The sequence below is a fragment of the Ixodes scapularis genome, unplaced genomic scaffold (assembly GCF_016920785.2).
Source record: "Ixodes scapularis isolate PalLabHiFi unplaced genomic scaffold, ASM1692078v2 PGA_scaffold1__304_contigs__length_218370807, whole genome shotgun sequence".
Lineage (NCBI taxonomy): Eukaryota > Metazoa > Arthropoda > Arachnida > Ixodida > Ixodidae > Ixodes > Ixodes scapularis.
The window spans coordinates 171,877,511-171,889,756 of NW_024609846.1; the positions used below are offsets into that span (position 1 = coordinate 171,877,511).

General features: G+C 51.4%; 2 protein-coding genes and 2 pseudogenes across 2 annotated transcripts in view; 1 reads left to right on the forward strand and 3 right to left on the reverse strand.

Annotated features, from left to right (window-relative positions):
- Positions 1–2,683, reverse strand: part of LOC115323628 — an 86,116-nt gene extending 83,433 nt beyond the window's left edge. The window contains exons 1-4 of the mRNA XM_042290403.1: positions 2,558–2,683; positions 2,318–2,466; positions 1,908–2,019; positions 1,641–1,812 (exon numbers count right to left, since the gene is read on the reverse strand). Coding sequence (XP_042146337.1) covers positions 1,641–1,812; positions 1,908–2,019; positions 2,318–2,466; positions 2,558–2,683 — 559 coding nt within the window. The remainder of the gene's footprint in view (positions 1–1,640; positions 1,813–1,907; positions 2,020–2,317; positions 2,467–2,557) is intronic.
- A 2,672-nt stretch (positions 2,684–5,355) lies between these two features.
- On the reverse strand, positions 5,356–7,799 carry LOC115331400 (annotated as a pseudogene).
- Positions 7,800–9,916: 2,117 nt separating this feature from the next.
- LOC115331398 lies at positions 9,917–10,728 on the reverse strand (annotated as a pseudogene).
- On the forward strand, positions 10,710–11,426 carry LOC120843429. The gene has a single exon (XM_040214800.3). The coding sequence runs from the start codon at positions 10,710–10,712 to the stop codon at positions 11,424–11,426; it is 717 nt and encodes a 238-aa protein (XP_040070734.1).
- Positions 11,427–12,246: the final 820 nt, after the last annotated feature.

Sequence of the window (12,246 nt, forward strand, 5' to 3'; positions counted from 1 at the left end):
AAGCAGGATTTCTACAAACTTAACAAGCATGTTCTGACGACACCAATTGCACACACGCCAAACATTCTCGAGAAGTTTTTCACAGTCTTCCAAGGATATGATCTGCCTAAACAACTTCACATCATCTGCATATTGCAAGATGACCGAATTACGAACAATTGAGCTCAAATCATTAATAAAAACATTAAAAAAGATCGGCCCAAGTATGGAGCCTTGCGGCACACCCGAAGAAGAAACATAAGGCCGGGAGTGAGGTTCAAGAACACGAACAAAATTGTGTCTATTAGGCAGATAATCTAGAAACAGGGAACAAAGGGAGGTACTCAAGCCGTAGGATTCTAGTTTATTTATTTATTTATGCAATACCCACAGCGCCAAATCAGGCATTACACTGGGGGGGATATACATACAAAAAAAAAAGGAGAATGTCAGTCAGGCCTCTGCTCCACGGCAGATGAATCATTCAAACAACATATAAACCATACAAGGAAATAGAAACTTATAAACAATACACACAAACATAGCTTATAAACCACGCAAGGGAAGAACTCAAGCTAGACTTAATCTAACAGAGAAAAAAAGTCATCATTTGACAGTACACCAACCAAAGACGGAGGCAATCGATTCTACTCATAGATTCTTGGAAAAAAAGGAAATCCTGAATACCTCTGTTTTGAACGAAATTTCTCGCACCTTGAAACTATGGTCAACACGCTCCGATTGATATTGGGGCCGCATTATATGGTTCCCGGACATTTCATAGAACGCCGTTTCGTCGAACGCCGTTTCATCGAATCGCTGACGGCCGTTTTATCAAATGTTTTTTTATATATATAAAAAGTGTGAAAGATGCTCTTTTATGCACGGATCGAGTGCATTTTCGTGTCATTCACACATTTCATCGTCAGGTTTTTTAATGTCCAAACTTGTAGCTTTTACAATTTATTTTGATGCAAGTAACCCATGAAGATATTTGTACCGATTTTTATGTTTGTTTCGCATATCGTGCTTATCTGTTCACCCCCTCTGTATTACCCGATGGGCCCCGAGGGTATTGTAACAAATAAATAAAAAGTCGTACTCCCGGTAAAAGCGCACTTCAACTCATGGAAACCAGAAGGCGACTTGGTTTTGCAACAACTTTAGCCAAGTGAGCCTCTTAGCCTCTCATGTCTTTCTATTTTTACTTTTTTACTGCCCGAAGCTTTCAGTAGCTAAAGCTGAGGTGCTATTTACGAAAGTACAACGAAACATTTTTTTTTCTTAGTTCTAAGACTCAATGAAGTCAAAAGTAAGTACGTCACAACAAATTTTATTTCAAAACTTTCGGGGGGGTTCATGTGTTCCTTCGACCACCATTCACCGTTTCAAATGGTGAGCAATTGCTCTCAAAAAGTCTCCGACAGCCATGGTCCGTCGGTTCTCATAAAGAAGGCGGACCTTCTCATTTCTTGCCGCTATGGCCTCCTTCTGGCGAGGAGGCTCTTGGGACCTCAGCATCGCCTCCAGCTTGTCTTCCGTCAGTTGATGTTCTGCGGCGATGCAAGTAAAAAAATTCCAGAACCCGGGATGGGCACCTGCGACCAGCTTCAGGAAGCGGGAATGCCACCCTTCCACGCTGTTGTTCCCTCTGGGCTGACCGAGGTCCATGAGGGGCTGCACCGACCACAGGCTCGGAGGGAAGAGAGGTGGATTGCGAATTACCAGCCCGTTCTGTAGCGTTCTTGCCCTCCCCATCACGTAGTGTTTCTCGAACCACTCGAGAAGTTTATCTGCCTGGGGTGGGAAGTGGGGCTTGATTTCTGCATAATCCTGCGTAAAAGCATGAAAACTAATAAGGCATCTTCTCTTCCAAGAGAGTGCCACGCCACATGTATAGGTATGCCACAGCGCAGAGACAAACATACCTGACGTATCCGATGAGGGGGTAAGAAGTGGGGGGCACACAGCTGTCTCACCAAGCTTGAGAAAGCGGCGTCATTCGCATATTGAGCCTGCAGTCCGGTCTTCTGGACTTGCCTGTACACGTTGTGAGATAAATGAAAAAAACATCCGTGCAGCACGCTTGCCTGGAAAACCTGTCGCAACGCGTTGATCGCGGCGATTTCGAAGTCCGTGATTATGAACCCCGGGGACAGTACGAATCCGTGGCGTTGGCAGGTAAGAAGGAGAGCCTGGGCGAAGAAAAATAAATGCAATCTTATAACAAAACCTGCCGGCAATGAAAACAGAAACAACAGAAATCAAAGAATTTTCAAAATGCTGAAAAACAGAATGTGCTTCTCTCCCAATAGTGGGAGGTCACTTTCATACTTACATTGAACAGGTGCAAGTAGGCGTCCTCTGTCTTTGAGGATAACAAGCTGTATGCGAAAGGAAAGGAGATGTTTCGTCCTTGAAACTCCTTGACCCCATGAAGCGTGTAAAGCTTGTCTTGAAAGTTCCGTCGCAAAGAATGGTAGTCGCCTGAAAAGAATTAGATTCGTACGGGTAGTCATTAAAAAAATCTCAGTCTCCTAGCAAGACCTATCAATATGTCTATTCATAATATATTTACCTGTGAAAGGTGCCCAAGACTCTCAGACGTGGCGAAGATCAGAACTCGCGTTCCCTGAGGAGACGTGTCGTCATACTGCAGAAACTCTCGTTGCCCGTCGATCTTTCCGAAGGGGTCCTCAACCATGCACAAGGCTGGACAGGCTGGTGGGCTCCGGTGGAAACAATGACGATCGTTTCCTACTAATGACCTTTCGAAGGACATCTTCATTTGGCAGCACTTGCCGCGCTTCAGCATTCAGGCCACTGGAAACTTGCTAAAAAGGAAGAAAATGCGTGATAATCTTATAACAGGCCATTTTAAACAGCTATTGAACGCATTACACACCTGAACAATTTGAATCGGTGCACTTGTAGTTTGGAGCGCTTTCTTTTGATTTCAGACCTTGCCTGGCAGGATCTGACCTTGTACTGTCCGGAAGATGGTTATGCTCCTTCGATGACTTCAGAACGTGGTTCCCTACGGTGACGGCGCGACCTCCGCATTCGCCGTACTATTCACATTTCCAGTAGAATCTGTCGTTGACACGTTTATCTACGATGTAAGCATATTCGCCGAAACAGAGCTTTGGCTTTCCTTGTGTAGTCTCCCGAATCTCTATTGCGTGTTACCCGCCATGGTAATCATGATCACCTTATTCCTAAGCCATGAAAGGCGGATAGTCAAAGATCCTGTTCATGCTTAGAGACAAGTTCATTGTATTGTCCATCATGTGAATCCCCCCCACCCCAAATGAATAAAGAAAGACCGACAAATAAAGAAATCTGTGGGATTGGCTACATAAAGAATACCAAGCAAACAAAAGCACTCTTAACGACGACCCCACAACCGTTTCCGTCTTCAAGGTCTTCCGACTTCCCGGCTATGATTGACTTCAAATAAAATTAGATAAAGAGAAGCGCAAAAGAGACGAACGGAGAAAGGGGTCAAACGCAGCGCCCTCCTCGTCTGCGCCAGTACAGTACAAAGGGGGACAAAACATTCAAAAACCAAGAGGAACATGGATGACAAAGGAACCTCAAAACTTATATCTAGTGGATCACTTAGTGCATCTCGCAATTGAAACAGATAATCCTCCCAGACACAAAAACACAAAGTATAATTTTCTGTTCCCGTGTCCTTAGGCCTCTTTATAAATTTCAAAAAGCTCTTCGGCTTCCTTTTATGATAACACTGCACGCTGTTTCAAAGGTCATTCGATAAAACGGCGTTCGATAAGACGGCGTTCAATAAAACGGTGTTCGATGAAACGGCTTCGATGAAACGGTGTTCGATGAAACGGCGTTCGATGAAACGGCTTTCGATGAAACGGCGTTCGACGAAACGGCGTTCGATGAAATGTCCGGTCCCAGCATTATATACATGTCTCTTTGTATGCCAACTGTTGAATGATAAATGCTATGAAACAACTTCAAACGAAGTCTTCTTCTGCGAGTTTCGAGTAACCCCCATCTTAAGATATCTTTTGTGCGTGTTGCGCTGAAATCTATACAATAGTTCCCGGTATGAAACCGAGCGACTAAGTACTGCAGTCTTTCTAGTTTTATTTTGTCACGTGCTCTAGGCGGGTCCCAGACGACACAGGCGTAATCCTGGGTCCGGACATTTCGTCGAACGCCGTTTCATCGAACGCCGTTTCATCGAAGCCGTTTCATCGAACACCATTTCATCGAACGCCGTTTCATCGAATACCGTTTCATCGAAGCCGTTTCATCCAACTCCTTTTCATCGAACGCCGTTACAGCCTGTAATATTTTTGTATTTATTTTAATTTTTATACACAACGTCAACTAATTCCCCTTTTTTTAAATCACAGGGTGTAGTGACGAGGTAAGAGTGAAGATGTTCTTTTTTAGAGACTGCGCCGGGACCCGACGACGGAGGCAGCTGATGGTCGCTGACGGAAGAGTAAAGCAGACAGGACTCCGCGGATAGGGGGAAGAAAAAAAAAACACGTGTATTTACAAGCGAAGCTGGTTTTCGAATGTCTCTGCCAAAGGTTACCGCACGTGCTGTCCTTGTCTTCTTCTCCTCTCAAAGCGTCCCCTGCCCCAGCTCGCACGAGCGTCGCCAGTTCACCCACACACAGGGGCACACGTGCAAACGCCAACACGCAATGGAAAGAAAATGAAGCTCGGTCCTGTTCCCGCGTCCACTCACGGTGATGGCGGGGCCGATTCTCACACCTCCCGACTAAGTATATTGTTTAGACCCAAAATGTCAAAAATAATATATAACAACTAAACTAAAACGCGTACGCATATTAGACACACCTTGCACAGAGTTTGTGACTCAACCCGTAAGAATCCAAACTATAAAAGAAATTTACACCAATATGCAAATCACACGCTAGTAAAGTGATTCTTAAGGCCCGTTCACACTCTTGCGACTGCTTGCGACCTCTTAAACCTGGGTCACCTGGGTTCCTTAAAACTTCTTAAACCAGAGAACACACTGGCGCCATCTATCGGGAAGCAGTGTAAACTCGGCGGTCCGGCATATTTTTTTTTTTTTTTATTTCTCGCGCAATATCCTTTCTTTTTTGGCTCGAAAAACTTTTGCCAATGTTATAAACGAGCCTTTCTATCGGTATTACGCACATTTGACCTCGGAAATCCCGCAAAACCTTCGCTTTTGTGAAATGCAGTTCTAGGGTCACCGCATAGATGGCGCCACAATATCAGTATGTTCCCTCATTCTAGAAACATTTAAGAAGTTGTAAGAGATCTCGTCTCTCTCAGTCGTACTCGGTCGCAAGAGTGTGAACGGGCCTTTACTGTGCCCGCCAAGGCTCTAATTCTATCACGACCGGCCTTGTGTCTGCACTCATAATATACTCATACTCAAAACAGGTACTTAAAAAAGAATAAAGGGTATGTTACCTGCATAAGGTACAGGTACGAGACCAAGAAAAAAAATAGGAACAGAAGTCTTTTCGTTGTCCCTTCTCGCGATGAGCTTTAACACATCTAGTTGAGTCATTGAACTCTTCCAAAAGACGCTCTTACACTGTCCCACAGCACGTTCTACCACGCCCTTGGATAACCTCCTCGCCGTCGGCGTACAGCCACGGGTGTCGTCGAGGGCCCTCAGGGAGGCCTCCTTTTTGGAGGGCACCACGAACGGCTGGTAGCGGTCCGACAGGTGGGCCCACTCTTTTTATACGTACTCTTCCACCGCGTTCTGGGCGTCCACCCACTCCTTCTCTATGCGGTCCGTGTGGACCATTTGGACCTCGCGCTCCACAAGCTGGTCCATCTCGAAGGCGCTCAGCTGCGGCACCCGGACCTCCACCGGAAGCTCCGTGGCCTTGGCCTGCTTCTCTTTTGGGCTGGGCCGGTCCTCTTTCTTGACGGGCTCGCCCTCGGCCACTTTGTCGGGTTCTCCTCCCTCGGTCGGGGGTGCCTTTTCGCCACTCGTCGCCCCCGCCACCGCTAGGTCGCCGTTTGCACGCCCAGCACTTGCCTGTCGACCGTCGGGTTTGCGGTCCATGGTCGAGGCGAACACCACCGAGAAAATGCCGCGTAGGTTGTGACGCACTTTCACCTTGATCTTGGATGCCCCGCCCTCGGCCGCGGAGACAACCTTGTTCCCCGTAAAGCTGCCCAGCTGCAGGTCCGGGTGGGGCACCACCGCCTCCTGCGGGTACCTGGCCTCGAGGTTGAAGGGCTTGCTCCGGGAGAAGGTGAGCATCTTGATGAAGGGCAGCTGGTGCCAGCGGGGGAACACCTTGCCCGTGTCGTATCACAGCTCCATGGGGTAGGGCTGGGCATCCACCACCGCAAAGTCCTGTACCTTGAAGATGGGTGACAGCATGGCACACTGCAGGGAACCGACCCGGGCCACCGCCTCGTCCTGGTGCAGTGTCGTCGAAGGCTCCCGTTGGAACACCTTGCGGACCAGCTGCTTGACCGTCGGCACCCGGGTGCCGCCCCCGACCCACTCCACCGACTCCACGTCCGTCGGCCACAGCCCGGCCACCGTCGGCGCCCACGCCATGGTGCGCTCGGCACGCGCTAGCAGCTCGGTGGACACGGCCTTGAAGATGTCCCGCTTCATCTTGCCCGCAACGTACCGGTCGTTCTTGAAGCACTCGACGTTGAGCGGCAAGTCGTGCGGGTTGGCACACATCTGCTTCTTGAGCTTCTCGCACTCGGTGATGAGGCGCATAAGGGCGCACCGGTTGGTGACGACGTCCAGCTTGTAGTGCTCCTTGAACTCCTGTACAAAGTAGCGCACCAGCATCATGTCGGAATCGCGGCCCCCTACTCCATCGAAGGTGGTGGCCAGCATCTTGAGCCGATCCTTGTTGAAGGCAACCAGCGCCACATGAAGCATCGAGTGGGCCATGTCCACGAAGGCCCCCACGCGCACCTTGTCCTCGGGCAGGTCGTTCTTGTAGAACCCGAAGCTGAGCGCCGCAGTGGTCGTCTGCGACCTCACCACCTTCGTGAGTAAGCGCGTCTTCAGCTTCAGAAACCATCGGTTCGAAGTCAACCCTCCCGCAAGCCAATTTTAGGCTGTTGTAATCATCGGGCGTCAACAGCATGTCTACGCCGTTAACCAATTGTTCAGTGACGGCGCACAAGAGCGGCACTTCTCGAGGGACGTAGCCAACGTAGCTTGTGGGAAGAGTCATCGGTATAGGGCGCAGGACGGCGCTCACGCTGTTCCCGAACGCCCCAGTCAGCGTCACTCTTCCGGACGACCCCTTCATTTCCGGCGCCACCCCATCACGCACTACGCTAATCTCTGCTCCGGAATCGATAATCGCCTGCACCATCCTCGGGCCGCATTTCACCGCCACTCTCTGCAACTCAGCGCGCGTACCGTTCTGATTGACATTTATGTCCTGGGAGATACTCTGCTGAGATGGTGTTAAATTTGTTGAGATCTTACCCACCACGGAGTTATTTCCTTCTCCATCTGCCTTCTTCCGTGGACAGTCACGAGAAAAGTGTCCCATTCCCTTGCAGTTGAAACACTTCACCCGGGAATTGTCAGGTTTAATGCCCTGCCTTGGGTTTTCGTGTTTCTCCTCGAGAGAAGTGGCCTTTGTTGCGTCGTATGCGCGGCTCTTAGAGCCTGACGGGTGATCTCGCTTTTTACATCGCTCACCCTCGTCGAAACGGTCAGCCAGTACCGCCACCTCCAAGGGTTTCAACCGATCACCCACCTCGTTGAGGGTTACATATGCCTGCATGTCGGCGGGCATGGAGTCCCTGATGCGATCGGACACCATCAGTGCAATTAAGTCCTCAAGAGATTCAATCCCGCGGCTTCTAGCATAATATTCGAAGCAGCTCTCAACCCGTGTCGCAAACTCAGTCCAGGATTCTCTTTCCATCCTGGTGGCTTTAAGGAAGAGCCTCCTGTACTCTGCCGGCGACAATCGGAGCTCTAATAGAACACGCTCTTTGACTGCCTTATATTCACTTGCCTCCCCCACGGGCAGCCTATTCACCAGAGCACGCATGCGCTCCGTGAAATAGGGTCGCACCAGGGATCCTCTCAGCCGCTCAGGGACTTCATACGTCTCGAAGACGTGTTCTACGCCGTCAAACCAGCTCGGCACTAATATTTCGGACGACGGCATAGAAGTCAGTGCTCCTTTCATCAATCTTGAAAAGCTTAAAACTTCATCACGGAGGTTAAACTCCATGCCGCCTCCACTGGCTCGCGTTCGGTTCCCTAAGCGCAGATGTTCTAGCTCTAGCTCGAGACGTATTAGCCGTTCTTTCTCCCTCACTAGTTCTATCTCCTTTTCAATTAAGCTGTCTGATCGGATTCCTCCGTTCCCCTCCCCTTGTGTCTGCGAGTTTGCCCCTAATCCACTCGAAGGTGACGATTCACCTGGCCCGTCAACATCCCTATTCCGACCCCTATTCTGCTCGGGCAGTAGAACCGGCATCCGCCGCTCTGCACTGTCTGTATCCATGGCGGGCACACGTCAAAGAATCACCTTACCGTAAGGTCAACGACTGCCGCTGGATCACAGACGCAGCCCGCTGCTCAGAATAGTCAGGCACGAAAATGATGTCCGAGCTGTAGATTCAGGCGTTCCTCGCTGGAGTGGGACGGCATCAGGTCCGAGGTAGCTCTGTCACCACGAAGTAGCTCGATGGTCCAATCTTCAAGGAGCTCGGTGGTCCAGTCTTCTCTGTAGAAGGCTCCACCAGTGCCGCGTCAAGTCGCTGTCCGCCGATTCCGTTGTGAAGATCACGCCGCCGGGGTCCGCTGACGCAATCCTGTCGACTGCGCCAGTGAAGATGTTCTTTTTTAGAGATTGCGCCGGGACCCGACGACGGAGGCAGCTGATGGTCGCTGACGGAAGAGTAAAGCAGACAGAACTCCGCGGATAGGGGGAAGAAAAAAAAACACGTCTATTTACAAGCGAAGCTGGTTTTCGAATGTCTCTGCCAAAGGTGGACGCCGCCAGGGGGCCAGTGCCGCTCCACCACCCTCACGTGAGCTCTTCACTTTCACTGAGTTTATCGAAATCACCAATAAGTTACAAAACTTAATTTAGCGTGAAATCAACAATCAATGTCTAGAGAAAGCCTAGGGTAGCCCCGAAGCTTCATGCATCGACTATTTGCCTAATATGCGATGAGAGATTTGACTGCCTGCAACGAACTCGCAACGGTGCGACGACCCAGGAAGCCCAATGCGACTACGTCCACGGCACACACAAGGCACGGTAACGCCATCACCGGCTGCCACAAAATTGGAGAAGACGCAGGAGGGAACCAAGACGCCCCGATCACGACGTCCCGTCGGCATAAAAGAACCCAGACCAGGAGCTACAGCATCCAAGATGGCCACAACCGCCAACGATTTTGAATCCGAGCCCGCCGCAATCTTGCCGGAGGACACGCAAAAAGACCACGCCGCCCCAGCTCATCTGACGTCACGCGCCTCAGGAGATAGGACCACCCTCTTCAACCTGGTCATGGCAAGACTTCCCCCACTCCTTGAAGCGGTTCCGTCGCTGCAATTCGCCGTATACGCCGATGATGTCACCATCTGGGCAACGACGGGATCGGCGGGCGAACAGGAGCACACGCTACAACTTGGCCTCGACGTCATACAGGGCTTTCTTCGGAAAGTGGGCATGACCACCCCGGCCGAGAAGACCGAATACGTCGTGGTTTTAAACGGGCCCCACAGAAAGACCGAGGCGGTCCGCAACCAAATCGCCCTCAGCATGGCCGGCCAAAGGATACAGTGAAAACCCTCCGTTCGGATCCTGGGAGCCTACATAGATCAAGATGGCAAAGGCACCACGTGGGTGACGAAAGTCGCCTTGCAGTGCAGATCCCTTCTCCGCCTCATCCGTAGAATCACACACCTCCAGTGGGGCACGCGGGAGAGAGAAACGCGCCAGCTCGTCACGGCGCTGCTTGAATCCCGTATCCTCTACGGCTATAACTATCACGTCCTCACGCCCAGGCAGGCGGAGCAACTCGAGAAACTTAATCGCGAAGCCATCCGCATTGTTACCGGACTGCCTAAGTATACGCCCCTCCGGGAGCTGTACGCACACGGCGGCATGAACCTTCTGTCGGAACTCGCCGAACAGGCGCTCCTCGCCCAGAGAGACCGCCTCAGCAGCTCGACAGCTGGGCTTTCCATATTGGAAGAGCTTGGCGTGCCTCCCAGTCTGGACGTCCGCCCGGCAGACGCGCACTCGCCCCCTCCGTGGGCCGCCCCGGTTACGCTTACCGACGGAAAACCCCTCCCACGAAACATGGGACCTGGAACGAGCAACTCGGAGCGACGCAAACGCTTTGCCAAAGCGCACACACGTAGCGTCGCGCACAAATCACCGCCTACGCACACCATCATCTACACTGACATGGCGGAGACCTTGCTGTCGACTACCGGCGACGACGGGGAAGGAGAGGACAGAACCCCCAAGCACGTCCAGGCGGTCGCGTGGGTCGACACCACCCATGGCATTCCGAACGCGGCTGCGCTTTCGACCACTGAAGACGTCGACACTACGCAAGCGGAACTCATGGCACTTCTCCGAGCATCCCAGTGGGTTCTTCAAACTTTTGCACCAACAGACATCCCACACAGGCTCCTACTGTTCACCGACTCGACTCGCGCGTACGAAACTTGCAGACGAGCGAGCGGGAGCCCCTCAATGTACACGGGAATAGTCGGCGAGTTGCTCGCCGTGTTCCTAGAACTTCGAAACAAGCTCAACATCCAAGCTACTATTTCCTGGGTGCCCGCGCATGCGGGCATTGACGGCAATGAGTGGGCCCACAGCGAGGCGCGAGCAGCAGTTCGCCAGATGGCATCCGCGCCGAACGCATTCCACAACTCAGCCGGCGAGGCGGCCGGCCCGGCCGACCCGTCTGTCGTCAAGGAAAGTGCTAAACAGCGAAGGCGGAGAATCCTACGGCACTTTCGTGAGGAGCGGGAGGAACGCCCGGACGAGCAGTTGCGTCCCGTTCCTCCGATGCCGAATGACCTACCGAGGAGCACTCAGAGTCAGACCCTCGTCCGCCGCCTCGCGACCAACACTGTCCTATCCCCGGCGCTGCGCCATAAGTTCTTCGGCGACGATCCTGACGAGGGGGCGTGTCGCCGGTGCCGGAGTGCCGCGACGGCTGCCCATGTTGTCTGGGAGTGCGAGCGCCACGCTAGCCTTCGGAAAACAAAACTGGAGGAACTCCCAGACGAGATCCGTCCGGCGACGTATGTTGATTGGATTCTACCCACCAGTCGTGAAAAGACGATCGTCTCCCTGCTGTGGACAAAGCTGGCGGAGTTCGTCTACGACAACGACGGCCCCGGTGGACGACTTTGCAGCAGCCGAAGGCGCTGGGACCAACACCCACCCAGACCGCCATGACGGCAGCGGCAGATCCTTAGGCCCGCACCGATGCAGACGACAATGGTGCATTATATGTGTGTATGGTATGTGTGTGTGTATGTGTATATATATATATGTATGTATACATATATTATATATAACAGGGCAATAAAGAACGTTCTAACTAACTAACTAACTGCCAAAGGTTACCGCACGTGCTGTCCTTGTCTTCTTCTCCTCTCAAAGCGTCCCCTGCCCCAGCTCGCACGAGCGTCGCCAGTTCACCCACACACAGGGGCACACGTGCAAACGCCAACACGCAATGGAAAGAAAATGAAGCTCGGCCCTGTTCCCGCGTCCACTCACGGTGATGGCGGGGCCGATTCTCACAGTAAGTTCCATCGTGAACATTTCCTGCTTCGAGAAGAAAGCCTCCATGAAACAATGCCCCTCTCCATACCACATGAAACAATTAAAAATGAGACAGAAAACAAACAAACAAAAAAACAGAAAGCACGATTGCTTTCTGGGAAGCGGGTAGTGTTTTATTGTCTGACAGCGTGTACGTGTAACCTTGGGTTACGTGAGGATCCGAAAGGGTTCTGTCTTCTTGGGTGACAGAGTACACCCAGGGCTTTACTATTGTCTGGTGCGGGTTGGCCTTCCTAAGAAAGCGTCCTGAAGATCATTCAGGGGTAAAAGGGTCGGTGATAAAGTTGACAGTGAAGGGGAGGTGGTTCCAGTCCAGGTGTAGCCCGAAACCATGTTGGCTGACACTTTGTGCAGCTTTTCTCTGTATAATTTAAAAACTAAAACAAACAAAAAAGTCAGAAACGTTTAATCTGAGCATATCGGATAA